Source organism: Mesoplodon mirus (genome assembly GCF_964341445.2).
Source record: "Mesoplodon mirus genome assembly, chromosome: 15".
Lineage (NCBI taxonomy): Eukaryota > Metazoa > Chordata > Mammalia > Artiodactyla > Ziphiidae > Mesoplodon > Mesoplodon mirus.
This window is the reverse complement of record NC_138991.1, coordinates 49,204,693-49,220,110: the sequence shown is the minus strand read 5'-3', so window position 1 is coordinate 49,220,110 and position 15,418 is coordinate 49,204,693. Positions and strand designations below refer to the sequence as shown.

The 15,418-nt window shown below is 43.4% G+C and overlaps 1 protein-coding gene across 1 annotated transcript in view; it reads left to right on the top strand.

Moving 5' to 3' along the window:
- Positions 1-4,598: 4,598 nt before the first annotated feature.
- The window catches only part of MOSMO (modulator of smoothened), a 60,734-nt gene continuing 49,914 nt past the window's right edge, over positions 4,599-15,418 (top strand). Inside the window, exon 1 of the mRNA XM_082643796.1 lies at positions 4,599-4,716. Within this exon, the coding sequence (XP_082499922.1) occupies positions 4,611-4,716 (106 nt within the window). The 5' untranslated portion in view covers positions 4,599-4,610. The remainder of the gene's footprint in view (positions 4,717-15,418) is intronic.

Here is a 15,418-nt window from a genome sequence, read left to right as displayed (position 1 = left end):
GGGTACTGTGCTGCCCAGATTCCCCCTTCAGGACTGAAGGACCTATTACTTTCCCTCCACCCCAACCCTGCCAGTAGCTGAAGAGAACCCCTTCCCCAACATCACACCTACCCGGGGCAGCTAGCATCCAGTGACTGATCAATGCAGGGTAAAAAACCTGGCTCCCTCAGCCCAACTTGAACAACTCTAGAGGGACATCCCAGCTTCAGAGCTCCCTAAAGGGTCTGCTGAGGTCCTCCTATGGCTGCACTGCAACCCGACGTCTCCCTCTGCCAGATCCTGCTTCCTTCTCTCCCTCCACAGATGTGGGTCCCAAGAGCACTCCTCAATAAATGTCCTGCAACTCAAGAGTATTTCCTAGAGAACCCAACCTGCAACAGCTTGTGCCAGGGACAACAGGAAAGAGTAGATGCTAAGATGGGATTTTGGAGCTGGACCCTCTGTCCAGGTAATAATGAGGACCCCATCCCCGGTAGAGGAGAAGCATACGTAGCCTTCAGCACAGGGAAGCACTAAGATTGTTCAGTTTTTCACCAGTAGTAAAATGGAATGATATGGCACCCACATGATCCACCTGGGTGTCCCTTAGTTCTCCTTTGGCCTATTTTACAGTAAATGGACAAAAACAGTAGCCACAGCCTGAGACGTATATGGCAACCAGTGGTTCACCCCCCTCAGGGATGGAGGTCTGGGCCACCCCACCATAAGCCACCTAGAGGTGCTAGCAGAGGGTGAGAGGAATCTAGGGTGGAGAGGAGAGGAGGGAAACGATGAGTATGTCAGTTACACCTTAAGGTGAGCTACAGCAGCAGCAGCAGCAGCAAGAGCTATACTTTGTCCCACTAACTTTCCTCTTATAAGTTTCCCACAGGAAAAGACGTCCACCAGGGTCCTAAAGGTGCTGCTTTCAGAACTGAAAGAGAAGCAAGTGGATCTGTGCAGCACAGTGGGTGCACTGTTGCAAATGCTAGTCCCCTTTCAGGACAGGAGAACCTAGGCCCCAGTTCTTGGGGAGGTTGTAGGTTGCCTGCTGTCAGCTGTCAACTCTCTCAAGGAATTGTCCTTGGCTGGAGAGCCGCCTTACCCAAGGTCATGCCCCATGACTAACATCCAATGACTGGTCCATGCAGAGATACAAAGGCTTGGTTGGCCCCTTTACTCCAACTCAGAACAACTCAGAACAGCCATCCCAGCTTCAGAGCTCCCCCTGGGCTCTGCCAAAGCCTCCTGTGACTGCACCACAGTCAAACTGCTCCCTCTGTCCAATCCTGCTTCCTTCTCTTCCCCCACAGGGGTCGATCCTAAGAGCACACCCTAATAAACTTCCTGCACAGTAGACAATAATCTCTTGTCTCCAAGTCAGCTCCAACAGAACCCAATCCATGAGACTTGAGCTCAAGGCACAAACTATTAACCTCTGGATTTAGCTCTTTTGTTTTGTCTAGTCCCAGAAACCCCAGGTGAACACATGTGGTGCATCCACCACATTCTTGGCCTGGATGGTAAACTTAACCTCCAGGGAGATAGTGTGTTCTCTATCCTGTCAGGTCAAAGATCCTCCTTAAAGAGAAGAGTGATTGCACACTCCCCTCCACAGCTTTCCCTGAGGTCCCATTTGGATTCAGCCTCTGCTGGGCTGAAGCCTACCATCCATCACGATAAAGCACGCTGTGTTCACGGCCCTTTAACAACCACAGAATGACTATTTATGACTTCAGGCTGCCAGCATAGCTCCATCCTGGGGGCCTTCTATGTTCTTCCGGGTCCTCAAGGGTTTTCTGCCTTAAGTAGCCTCATGGCTCATCCTCTCTCTGAATAGAAAAGCCCTAGCTGGTTTGCTTTGGGGTGAGAGGATGGGGAAGTGCTATCACTGAAGCAGAGTGCCTGACTCTGGGAGTCTGTTGGTCAGATAGGGGAAAGAGGCCCAGAGAGGTGACATGACTTTCCCAAGTTCAAGTCAGTAGCACAGGCGGGACTGAAATATGGTTCTGTATTCTTTTTACTCCATCACACCACCTGTCCCTAACTCCTAGGGTTTGTCTCTACTAAAATCTAGACTGAGATATAGAGGAGAACAGAATTGATCTGTCCTGTCCTGAGAGCCTTGAGACTCTGAAACACTAGGTACATTGGCAAGCAAGAATGAGACTTGGGGCTAAAAACAGCCCCAAATTAATGGGATTAATGGGAAATTTGTAAACAGAGTATTTGGTCCTGCCCATGCCACCCACCCCACATCCTGGTTGGTAAGGAATGGGATAGGTGACTATTGTCTATAGTGATATGGAGCTATTAACCTGGTAAAAAAATGTTTTAAATTCTTTTAACTGTGTACTGGTTGTTTTTATGCTTTAATCCTAGATCCAGAACATTTCGTGGAGGGGCAAAGGCTGGAGGGACCAGGAAGGGATGCCTGGGTAGAAGGAAGGATTTATACTTGTATTGTTTAAACACAAGAATCAAGTCATCGTTCCACTTAGCTGGAGTTAGAATAGGCAAATGTTCCAACATTTCACCCTAGGATTCTCATCAACTGCCCAGTAGTGAACATCAGTGGACATTATTTGAGAATTCAGAACTGTATAGTTGGAGTTTCTTCTATTACTTGGCAACAGAAACACCAGAAAGAAGCCAAGAATATGACTCCACCAAACTTCTCCAGTGTTTAAACAACAATAAACAGTGAAACCTCCTGCAGTAATGTGATACACATTATGTCTAAATCCCTGGAACACATAAATCAGCTTGTATCAGTTTCTGTGGCAGAGGAAAAATGAATGGTTTAATAATAATAATAAAAAAACTACCACCACCACCACCCCAAGAGACCAATGTTTGGACAGGAAAGTCTGCAGGCTAGCAATCAAACTTCCTTACCCAATCTATGTGGTGATACTGGTAACTCTGCACTTCTGCAAGTCCGTTGGATTGGTGGAATTTGAAACTTGCTGAGTTCTGTGGACATGTAGGCATTCCAAAAATAGAGACAGATGTCACTCTTCTAGGTCTTTCTAGAGATGACCTAGGTGGCGTTTATGGAGAAAATGAGCGTCTCATGGGGAACTAACTGGGAAAGAAAGAGCTGGGCTCAAAGTCAGGGTTAATGGTGATTTAGTCCATGAACCATGGAAGAAAAGGAAATCTCCACTAGACAGCAAAACTGTATGTGGTAGACCATCTGTATTGCTAATAAATTATGCCAATGTCTTGTTTATTTTCTGTTTCTCCATCCAAGCTAAGCCCCTCCCCACATCCCACCTCAAAAATTAGTATCATCAAACACCCCACTACTCAGGCCAAAAATTTAGGAGTCATTCCCTGAGTCCTCTCTTTCTTTCAACCCCTCCCCCATTTATCAGCAAGTCTTTCCCTCTGCCTACAAAACATCCAATCTGCCCATCATCCCCTATCTTCACTACTCTCTTCCTAGCTAAAGCTACATTTCTCTCTCTCCTGGACTACTGTGCTTCTTAACTGGTATCCCTGCTTTCATTCTTACCCCTCCCCCCTACAATCGACACTCTGTTTACAGATTAAATAAGCCCTTGTCACTCTCCTGTTCTAAACCCTCCGGTGCCTTCCCGTTGCATTTAGAACAAAATCCAAACTCTTTATCATGGCTCTTAAAGTCCTACATCTGGTCTCTGCCCACCTGTCTTTTCTTACCACTCTCCAGCCACACAGGATATATTGCGGTTCCTTGAACAGGCCAACCTCTTCCTTGCCCGCTCCCCTAATGTCCTTTGCACTTCCTTTTCCCTCTGTCTGGAACAGCCTTGCCCAGATCTTCATAGATCAGGTTTTTATGAACCTGGCGTTCTCCGTGTAACCTTCCTTCCCTGACCATCCTATGTACCACCGCTGCCCCCTAAACCCCCCATCAGACCGACCCCGAACTTAATTAATAGATCAACACCTAACATTATCTTTATTTTAAAGATCAGTTTTTAACAGTTTCCGATTCTTCCCCACCAGGAGGTAAGCTTCCTGAGAACGAAAACTTTATCTCTCAGGTCCACTCCAGCAGCCCCAGCACCTACACCTACAGTGCCTGACGCACAGCAGGTGTCCATAGCCATTTCCTAAAAGGGGCAGTCCCGGGGCTGACAGGGCAGAGGCAATGATAACACAAGGTGACAAGGCACTGTCACCGACTCCCTCCGCGGGCTCGGGGCCGCCTCCTGCAGAAGACAGGCGGCTCCTGCCCTGTCCAGGACAGCGAGGCGGGCGGCCGAGGAGAAGTCGGGCGGAGCGGGGCCCCAGGCGGGCGGGCCGGAGGGTCGGGGCCGCGTGCCAGGGCAGGACCGAGAGGTCAGACCAGGGTCGTCGCCGGCCGGGAGCCGGTGCCGGCCTCGCCAGCGCCGCGGCTTCGCTTCCGGGTGAGGGGCGGGCGGGCCGAGCAGTTCCGGGGCGGGCGGCGGTTCCGGCTGTGCGGGCCGCGCCGCGGCTGCTGGTCCCGGGCGCGCGGAGGGCGCGAGCGGCGCGCGGGGGCCGAGGGGGCGCGAGGCGGCGGCGCGGGGTCTCCTGGCCCCGGCGGCGGCCCATGGGGCGGGAGGCGTGAGGCCGCGGCCTGCCCGGGGCTCGGGGGGTGGGGGGAGCGGGGCGGGGAGATGGATAAACTGACCATCATCTCAGGATGTCTCTTTCTGGCCGCCGATATCTTCGCCATCGCCAGCATCGCCAACCCGGACTGGATCAACACCGGGGAGTCCGCCGGTGAGCGGCGGGCGCGCGGGGCCGGATGGAGGACTGGCTGAGGGCGAAGGGAGGGGAAGGTAGACCCGGCTGAGGAGAAGACCGGGCTGGAGGGTGCGAGGCGGAGGCCGGCCTGAGGAGAAGGGGGCGGAGAGGCGATCCGGGCTGCCGGGCCGGGTGGCCGAGGGGCAGAGGGGATGGCGAAGGGGACGCGCGGTTCGCTAGCGGGACCCCCGGGCGGAGGGGAGCTGCGCCCCAGGCTGAGTGCAAAGTGGCGGAGGGACGAGGAGACCTGGGCAGGGCTGGCGGTCCTGGACCGGGGAGGGAGAATGAGGGGAGACAGCCGGCGACCTGAGAGACCGTGGAGGAACGAGCTTAGTCCTGGACTTAAACAAACAAACAAAACTCAGTGTGGGAGACGGGAGGAAACTGAGGCGCACTGTGAAGGAATTAGAAACCCGCCGGGGAGGCTGGGGCCGGGGGCGAGGCAGCCTATGGAGTGTGAGAGTCACCCGAGAGCTGATAGTCGATGAGAAACCAAGAGGAGTCGGGTCCGACCGCTGACGTCCCCCCACCCCTCCCCAGGAAGCGGCGTCCGGGGGAGAGGTCCGGGCGGGGCCGGGTTCATGGTGCCGGGAGCTGTGGTGCCGGTGGAGGGCGCCGGATGAGAGCCCCCTGCCCGCGCCCCCGCCCAGCCCCTGCCCACTTGGCAGTGTTTGAGATGCATGTGGCTTCCGAGTTTCCCTTTGACGTCTGTGTGGTTATAATTTTGCTTTATTTTAGGCCCCGGAGCTGTAATAACCTTAATAATAAACTTCATTTTATGGAGCATCTTTCGTTCCAGCGCATCACAAAACGCTTTAGCGATCCTAATAGTAGTGTCAAAATTAAATAACACATTAGAGTTGCAGGCAGCCCAGTAGCAGTGCCTGCTGTAACACCACGGAGCTGTGGGCAGCAGAGACAAGGTGGTGCCCTCAGGAAAGAGGCAGGCATCTTTCTGAAGGGTATCCTACGTGAATGCCCTTGCACAATTTTTCTCAGCTCGGGCCACCCTCCACCCTCCCACACACACACTCACTCACACTCACCCAGACCTGTGAGACCAAACCTTTAATTAATGTAACAGCGCCAGGAGAGCTGATGGGAATAAAGGAATGAGCTTGTTTTCTAACTGCTTGTTCAGTGCAGATGAAGGGAATAACGGGGGGTGAGAATGTCAGACTCCCTCCATGAATAATTTGTTGTAAGAATGTATCACTATGCTGTCAAACTTACTTCTTAAGTATTACTTGTGGTTCTGTATTTATCCTGCAATATTTTTAGCCCTTAAAAAAAGCTGTGGCTGGGACATTTGTTGCTTCCTCCTCCATTCTCTCCCCCATCTAGACCTAGTAACACAAAATCATGCCATCAGATTTACTGGTTATTAAAATAACACTCTAAAAACTTCTGCTCCTTTTCTTGCCTATATAGTCTTAGCAGAGCTCTTAATTGTAAAGCATATATGATTGTTATGTGACCCTATAGAGGTGTTAGTTAATGCTACAGTGGTAATATTGCAATATATAAATGTATCAAACACTTTGTGCACCTTAAACATACACAGTGTTATATGTGAATTATATCTCAGTTTTTTAAACTGTAAAGCATATAAAGAAAATATCAATGATTTAGAATTTGGGGAAACTATGGGCTTTGTTTCTGAAAATGCTGGTGATGTCAGTGTTAGTACTAGTTTGTAGTTATATGCGTGATGTCCAGTTCATGACCTGTTGTTGTTTTTATCCTGATTATGTGTGCAATGACTCCTTTTATGAGACTTTCTTTGAGACTTAACATACTTAGGGGCAGAGGGGTTCACTGTTCTAGCAGATCTTTTTTTGTAAAGAAGTTTCAAGTGGAACCCCAATGTATAAAATAGACTAAATGTCCATGGGAAAGGTAGAGTTGAGAGAGGGAAGAGAGAGATAAGTAATAGCATAACGTTCCTGAGATGTTATGCTCTATTATATTTGAAAGAAAGCAAGAATAGGATGAATACACCTCCTTCAAATTAGGCAAAGTCATCTGCTGTGAGTTGCCTTTGGAGATGGGAGGGACAGAAGTCCAAGGTTTGAAAGAAGTAGAAAATGTTTGAAATAAATAAATAGTTGTGAGAGAAAGCATGCCAACCAGAGACAGTAGGATTATCTAGCAGTGTGGACACTTCATTGAAGTCAGTGGTCATGAACATACAGTGTGATAACGGATCTGCTTTGTTGACTGTCTCTGGTAGTGCTCAGCTACTTTGTCACCAGTGTGTGGTGAAAGCCAGTAGAAGGCTTCATTCAGGGTTGAGATTTGCCAGATACATGCAACAGAATAACAGAGGAGCAAAGGTGTTTAGGGTGTTAGTCAAAATATTGTAATGATGGCTCATGAAATCTTAGCTGGATAAAGAGTGAAAGTGAAAAAGGAAAAAGCCGGTATATTGGTCATTGAATAGCAGTTGGTATATGGTCAGTGGAATAGTTGACCTGGGCCCAATGGAGCTGAAGACTTGACTGGGAGTGATTGATACAGCAGAATGGAAGGGCAGGGCATTGTGGGCACAAGGTCCAGAGTGTGACAGTGGTGATGTGTGGCTAAAGTGGCGTGAAGGCAGTGATTTTTTTTTCTAACAGTTTCCCTTGCCATCTCAAGATACCCTTATACCCTTCAGTTAAATATTCTGTGGCTAGAAAGAGGAATAGGAGGAGATAGTAAGAACAGGGGGAAATTTTTCAAAATCGTATCTAACCCGTTTTTTTTTGTTGTTTGTTTGTTTGTTTGTTTGTTTTTTGGCCTAACCACTGTACTGGCAGGGAATTCCCTAATCCGTATTTCTTATGGCTAAATATGTCAGACAATAAGCCCCCCAAAATGTAAAATACATGAGATGGTATGGTATGTTCCTTTGTTCACTCTTGTGCTTTTGCATTGTGATAAGATGCACCTGAACTTTGCCTAGTGTTTGAGCTTGTATCCTCACTGTACACTTTTACTTGGACAGATCCAGTCTTGAGTTAAAAAAAAAAAAAAAATCAGTGCAGAGTTATACTTTCCAAATCAATGAAAATTTACAGGAAGTTCAGTTAAGATCTCAGAGGTGACAGGACTAGCTTTATGCTAAGATCTGCATAAAAGTGACTTCACCTGGTAGCAAAAAGTTAATGTGTTGATTCCCTTTGGTGCATTATACATTGTACAAAAGTCTTGATTGTGATGTTTTTACTGCAGTTTTTTAAATGAACAAAATATATTTCAAAAATAACTCCTGGAGCCTGAAAAGTTCTGTAGAATATAGTTTGAAAACCACTGCAGTAAACTAGTAAGGGAAAGTTTAGGATTCAGATCCAGACTTTATCACTTACTAACTCTGTTACTTTGGAAAAGTTACCTAACCTCTCTCCTTATAGTTCCCCTTCTGTAAAATAAGGGTAATAATAGTATCCATCTCAATGGGTTGTTGTGATGATTGAGTTAATCCATGTAAAACATTTAGAACAGTGACCTGACACATAGGAAGTGCTCAGTAAAAGTTAGATATTGTTATATTGCTGTTCTAGTTTATAACAGGTGTCAGAATCCCAATTTTGAAACTAAAGCTCAGAACTTATTACTGTGAGAACTGACACAGTTTCTTTATTAGATGTTCTTGGAAATGAAGAAACATCAAGAATAATATAGCCAGGCTTAGTGTAAGTCAAATAAATTTGTCTTCCCTCTTGGCTTTGGACTTCTCCATCATTGTTTCTCCTCTTTCAGTCTCTCATCTCCATATTCTAGTGTCTCTACTCCTCAGCTTCTACTTGAACTACCACAAAAGGAAATGAAATATCCCAAAACAAAAAGCTGAGTAGAAGAACTTCCTAAAATCCCAACTCATAAACTATATTTCCATAAGATTATGGACCGTGCTTCATACCGGCAGTTTTTATAGTATTGGCCCAAATACAGAGAAAGCATGTTCCTTTAATTTTCATCTGTGTGTGATAGCATTTCCTGAGTTTGTTCTAATAGCTTGCAGATTATGCACAAACTTTTAAAGCTATAATGACTGCCACCTTATTTATTTATTTTTTTACTTTCATTCTTTTTAAAATTGTTTAGATTGGATGTTAGGGTGTTTAAGGAGTCTCAATAACACCCTCTTCCCTACTTATATTCTGAACTAATTGAGAAAAAAAAAGAATAAGATAATTAGGAGCCAAAATATTATTTATTATTGATAAAGACGATATTGGAGAATGTGGCTTATATCCTTGGACAAGTCGCTTCCTCTTACTGGGCCTCAAAATCGAACAGACTTAACTGTCCAATCCCAGGCAGGACTTGGGACCTGCCCTATAAGACTTCCAGCATGAAAGAACAGAAGAGATGAATGCTCCCTTTAGGCAACTTGCTCCCAAGGGCAAAAAGTTGGACCACTTATGCCCAGTTTTTTCTCCTGAACTGTCAGTCAGATGAAGTCATTCCTCCTGATCTGAGAAGGATTGAGTGAGGGGACACAGATAAACTAAGATATTCTAACAACCACACCTCTACCCCGCCCCTCATGGACAGAAACATCAGAAATGGGAAAAAAGCATTACCTGGTTGAAACCCAGGATATGGCTGGCATTTTGCAAGGAAGAATTTTCTTTTTCCTCAAGTACAAAGACTGGCAGATGCTTGGGGAAATAAAAGACTTTGTGGGGAGGGTTTCATTTCCCATTCTGTTACTCACTACTCTCTCCACAGGAAATGCTGGTAAACCACAGATAGGGGACTGTGGGCTTGACATCTATCACATAAGAGTTCAAGATCTTTAGGTAGACCCTAGCCTACAAGTTGGGAGTCTTTGGTTTAAAACATTAAAATTACAAGCTTCCCAAGCAGACCCGTTTATTAAATACTAGAAAATTATTAAATAATAAGCCCTTTCTCCTGAACTGTGACAACTTCAGTAATCACAAAGTTGGTTTGGTGTGAAGGAGCTCTGTAACATCAGTTGTTAAGCAAACAAACCTATCTATAACTTTGTCTTGTTAATCATCTTGGACATGACTTACAGAGAAGGACAGAATTGGGTTACCTAAGAGGGCAAAAATCTTGAGATTGTGCTTTTCTTTAATTTAAAAAGCATTAACAAAACTTTCTCAATGGCTTTTGAGTCTTTTTCCAGTAAATTTCTTTTTTAAAAACAGCTTTATTGAGACATAATTCACAACCATAAAATTCACATAACCATAAAATTAACCTATTTAAAGTGTACAATGCAGTGGCTTTTAGTATATTCATAAAGTTGTGCCACCATCACCATAGTCAATTTTAGAATATTCTCAGTACTCCAAAAAGAAACCCCAGATGCTGTAGCCATCACCCTCCACCTTCCTGGTTCTTAGGCAGTCTGCTTTCTGTCTTGGTAGATTTGCCTATTCTAGACATTTCATATAAATGGAGTCATACAATATGTGGTCTTTTGTGATTGGCTTCTTTCACTTAGCATAACATTTTCAAGGTTTATCCATATTATAGCAAGTATCAGCAGTTCATTTCTTCTTATTGCCAAATAGTGTGGTATATCCCCATTTATTTATCTATTCATCAGCTGATGGAAATTTGGGCCAGTAGATTTCTTTGCCTTCCAAGAATAACATTTCTGGGACCTCCCTGGTGGCGCACTGGTTGAGAGTCCGCCTGCCGAAGCAGGGGACACGGGTTCGTGCCCCGGTCTGGGAAGATCCCACATGCCGCGGAGTGGCCGGGCCCGTGCCCCATGGCCGCTGAGCCTGCGCGCCCGGAGCCTGTGCTCTGCAACAGGAGAGGCCACAACAGTGAGATGCCCGCATATCGCAAAAAAAAAAAAAAAAAAAAAAAAGAATAACATTTCTTCATAATGGTAAAGAGGTATAAAATTTTTTCCTTTTTTTTTTTTTTAATGGAAGATTTTTTTTTTTTTTTTGGCTGCATTGGGTCTTTGTTGCTGTGCAGGGCTACTCTTCATTGCGGTGTGCAGGCTTCTCATTGCGGTGGCTTCTCTTGTTGCAGAGCACGGGCTCTAGGAGCGTGGGCTTCAGTAGTTGTGGCACACGGGCTCAGTAGTTGTGGCTCGCAGGCTCAGTAGTTGTGGCACATGGGCTTAGTTGCCCCGTGGCGTGTGGGATCTTCCCCGACCAGGGCTCGGGCCCATGTCCCCTGCATTGGCAGGTGGATTCTTAACCGCTGCGCCACCAGGGAAGTCCTCCTTGGTTTTTTAAAAAGTAACATCAGTATTATTTATTTCAACATATCAAATAAGAACTTTGAATAAAAATTCAAAGACTCACAGCTAGAGAGAGAAAACCCACATGCCACAACTAGAGAGAAGCCCTTGCACTGCAACGAACAGACCACGCACCACAACGAAAGATCCTGCATGCCTCAAGAAAGGTCCCATGTGCCACAACTAAGACCCAATTCAGCCAAAAAGAACCCCCCAAATCAAAGGCCAGTCTTTTTACAGTGTTCACAGGTCATACTTGAAACTTGAAATCACTTATAATACTGTGAATTTCACAGCATAGGCCAGATTTTCCAATATGAGATTATATTTCCTGAACAAAGCATTTATTCCCTTTACAACCTTAGTTCCAGAAAGCCTCTGTTTTTACCATTATCAACAGAGATGTAGCCACTTCAGGATGAAGGGTGTAAGCTAGTTGGCCTAAAAGTTTTGGAGAAGGGGAATTTGGGACCAAGAACATGGACAGAAGCCATGAGAGAATGGAAAAATCTAAGAGGAAGGAAATTCCGAAAAAGATATTACAGAATGTTGACTGCCGTCGCATTTATTAGATGCAACCAGACTTGTTGAATTTTTCCTCACTCGACTGCCTGAGCCCCTTTCAAAGCTGGCATAGTAAGAGTCATATACGTCAGTCCTCCACTGTTCAGCTTAGTGTGTCCTAAAATAGTGTTGTTGTTTAACCCCTTTCCTCATAAATATTGAGTTTGTATTGGAGTTGCAGTGTAGTAAAATGGTCCTAAGGGTCAGGACCCATAGGAGTCAGACATATCTAGATTTGATTCTTGGATTCCCTTTTTGAGTTTTATGATTTGGGGCATGTAATTTGATTTCTCAGCTGTAAAATGGGGATGATATATTTATCTCAAAGGATGCTTATGAGAAAATAAAATATGGCATATGAAGAATTAGCACATGGTCTAATACATAGCAAATGCTCAAATATTAGTATTATTATATGAAAGATCAAAACATCTGAATTTAAAAATATTTCCCTTTTGTATTATTTGTGTTATTTATTTACTTATATCTTGCCTTGTTCTAAAAAAGATTTAAGGCAACACGATGTGTCTGTATTGAATGTTTCTGAAATCCTACTTGGGGAGGGGAGGTCTCTGGGAAGACAGACTCTGAGGTCAGTTGTAGTGGTGATATAAGCTTAATGGGATACACGTAAGTACCAAAACCAAGGAATGCATTGGGTTTATATGTTCCTGGAACAGACTAAAGAGGTTTTCTAAGTGAAAGGCAGCCTGGCATAGTGGAAAGGGCTCACAGGTTTTGGGGCTAAATCAACATGTAGTCAAATCCCAGTCCCACTATTTGCTAGCCATGTAATTGATCTTAGACAAGTTGTCCTTAAGGGTTTTTTATTAATAAAAATTATATCATTCAGATGTACTTAATGCCTCTTGCAGTACTTGCGATTGTTACGCAGGTTCAGACCCCAACTTTCTGTTCTTCTGTAGATTAGAGTAACATCTGCAGTGCACTGTGAAAATCATTTATTTCGTAAGTTTTTTTTTTTTTTTTTGGCTGTGCTGGGTCTTCGTTGCTGAGTGGGGGCTTTCTCTAGTTGTGGTGAGCGGCAGGCTACTACTCTTCGTTGTGGTGCACGGGCTTCTCATTGCGGTGGCTTCTCTTGTTGCAGAGTACAGGCTCTAGGCGCGTGGGCTCAGTAGTTGCGGTACATGGCCAGAAGTTATTTTTAAAGGAATATAGTGGTCTGTAAAGCTTTACAGTTGGAGTATAGAGAGTCAATTAGTCTCACCTCAAAGGCTGAAAATAAGTTTGAAATATATGAGATAGTTGTTTCTTAATAGAATAGTACAACTGAATAGCAAATAGTACAACTGTATAATAGCAAATAGTACAACTGAAAATTTAGTTTTTGTTTATGGCATAAAATTTCTTCTAGTTGTCATTAACTTCTTCAATGCAACTGTGAGTCTTTGAATTTTTTCATACCCCATTTCAACGCATGCTTAAGCAGTGGGCCATATTACATAATCTTATAGGGGAAATTTAGACGTGTAGTAAAGTATTACTGTTTATGAAATTGTTATTATTGAATTATAAATAAGAGCTTAATCATGCAACCTGAATGGATAATTGTTTACATAGTGACCTTGTTTTATATCTTCTAAGTAACCCAAGAAATTAGGTTGTACAGTGACAGCAATGACAATGTATAGGTATAAATTTCATATTTACAACTTTGTCTATGATGATTTATGTAAACATGACATTCATATCTTTTTGGTTGTCAGAATGTTTTATTTTCAAGCTCTGAAATTACACATTTTTTCCCAAGTACTTTTTAGAATTCTTTGCCCAACTAGCAGCTAGCTGCTGAAAAGTTTGATACTTACAAAACCTGGTCCACTGGTAACAACAGATTGGGGGTAGTGGCAACATTATTTTATTCTTTATTGACTGTAGACTGATGAAAAATAATGTTTAGCAAAGCTATTGTTGAAATACTAGAGAGGTTAGATAAGAGCATGAGGGAACCTAAGGATCCTTAAAAATCAAGGTATCTAAAAGTAAATATCTGGATTAAAATCACTTTTTTAATAATATACCTCTGTAAACTTTACTATGTATTCTCTCATTAGCTGTAAATTACAGCTAAATTACATATCCTTACTGAGTATGACATGGGCAAGTAGAACGCAGTAGTCCTTTGGGATTTATTGCCTTAGAGTTGACAAAGTAAAGATTTGGGTGTTGCTATCAATGATACTTACATGTATTTATGAGTATATATAAACCAGCAAGTATAATTTGCTTACATGAAGTTTCAGTATATGACTTCAGTTTTGAAGCAAACATTTCTTTGAATTGCTGAATTTTTTTTTTTAATTGGGAGGAAAAGACTGCACTTTTTATGTCTCTTTATACTAGCTTTGCTATAAATAAAAGGTCACATTTGGTATTTTGACACTTGCTGTTGTGTATATTGAGCAAAAAGGCAGCTGCTGACTTTTAATATAGATCTGTTCAACCAGCGACCATATACTGCTATCGTTAGAGATTTAAAAAGAGTAAAGAAAATGCAGTTGGTTGGGTCAAGTAAGAAAATGGGAGAGGAGAATTTCACTAGGTCTCCCCACTTGTGGTCTATTCACAGTAAGTTATTCACATGGAACATGATTGGGTCTACTTTCAGCTATAATAATAGAAATTTTTTTCAAAAATAGATAGGACATGTTCAAATTAAGGCAGAGATTTCCAAAGCCTTTTCATTTATATGACCATTTCATTTATAAAGTACCATGCGTTTTAATAAAATAAATCTTTAATTTACTATGAGTATTCTGTAAATCTTCCCGTAGATATTTCGTATACCACTGTACTTTATTCCAGACAGTCTCACAACAGATGCTTATTAAGGTATGTGTGGTCTGTAAGGAACTGTACTAAATACTCTGAGGGATTGCATTTAAGCAAATGAAAAAGTATTTTATCCTTGAGGAACCTGTACTGTGTTTGGGAAGATAAAGTTATATACATATGAAATAAGTGTCATAGGTGATGAAACTACTTTCTGCCCAGGTGGTTGAGGATGAGGTAGAATTTGAGCTTAATAGATTATACATTTAATGATGAGTATTTATGAAACTCAATTCTTTCTTTTTTTTTTTGGCCGCGTCGTGCGGCATGTGGGATCTTAGTGCCCTGAGCAGGGATCGAACGCATGCCCGCTGCATTGGGAGTACGGAGTCTTAACCACTGGACCGTCAGGGAAGTACCAATGATGGTATTTAAATAATTAGGAAGACTTGGGCAGTGCTTGAAAGTGGAATGGCGTGAGTAAACCTATATAGAGGACAGGGAAATTTCCATTTCAGTTCATTTCTATACATCGCTGCTAAATTTATCTTTCTAAAGGATAAGGATAATAATAATTGCAAATACTTATATAGCATTTACTTTATGACAGATACTTTTCTAGGCACTTTACATGTATGAACTAATTTAATCCTCACAGCATCCCTAAGTGCTGTTATTAGCCCCACAGAGATATAGAGAAATTAAGTAACTTGCCCAAGGTCACATAGCTGATAAGTGGAAGAGCTGAGATTTGAATCCAGGAACTCTAGCTCCAGAGTCCTGGCTCTTAACCACTGCATATGCTTGAAACAGAAACCTTCAGTGACTCTTCATCTGCCATAGCACAGAAGGCACTCACTCAAGGATCTTCACAATACAGCTCTTGCTTACCTTTCCAGCCTTAGATCCTATGTGGATCTACATTCCAGCCCCTCTGTATTACTTTAGGTTTCCTAAATACAATCTATAGTCTCATCTCTAAATCTTTGCTTATGTTGTTTATTCTCAGTCTGAAATGCCCTCTCACTCTTCGCAGTTCCTGTTGTATCAGCGTCCTACCCATCCTCCAAGCATGTGTCAACTGCTGTCTTCATAAAA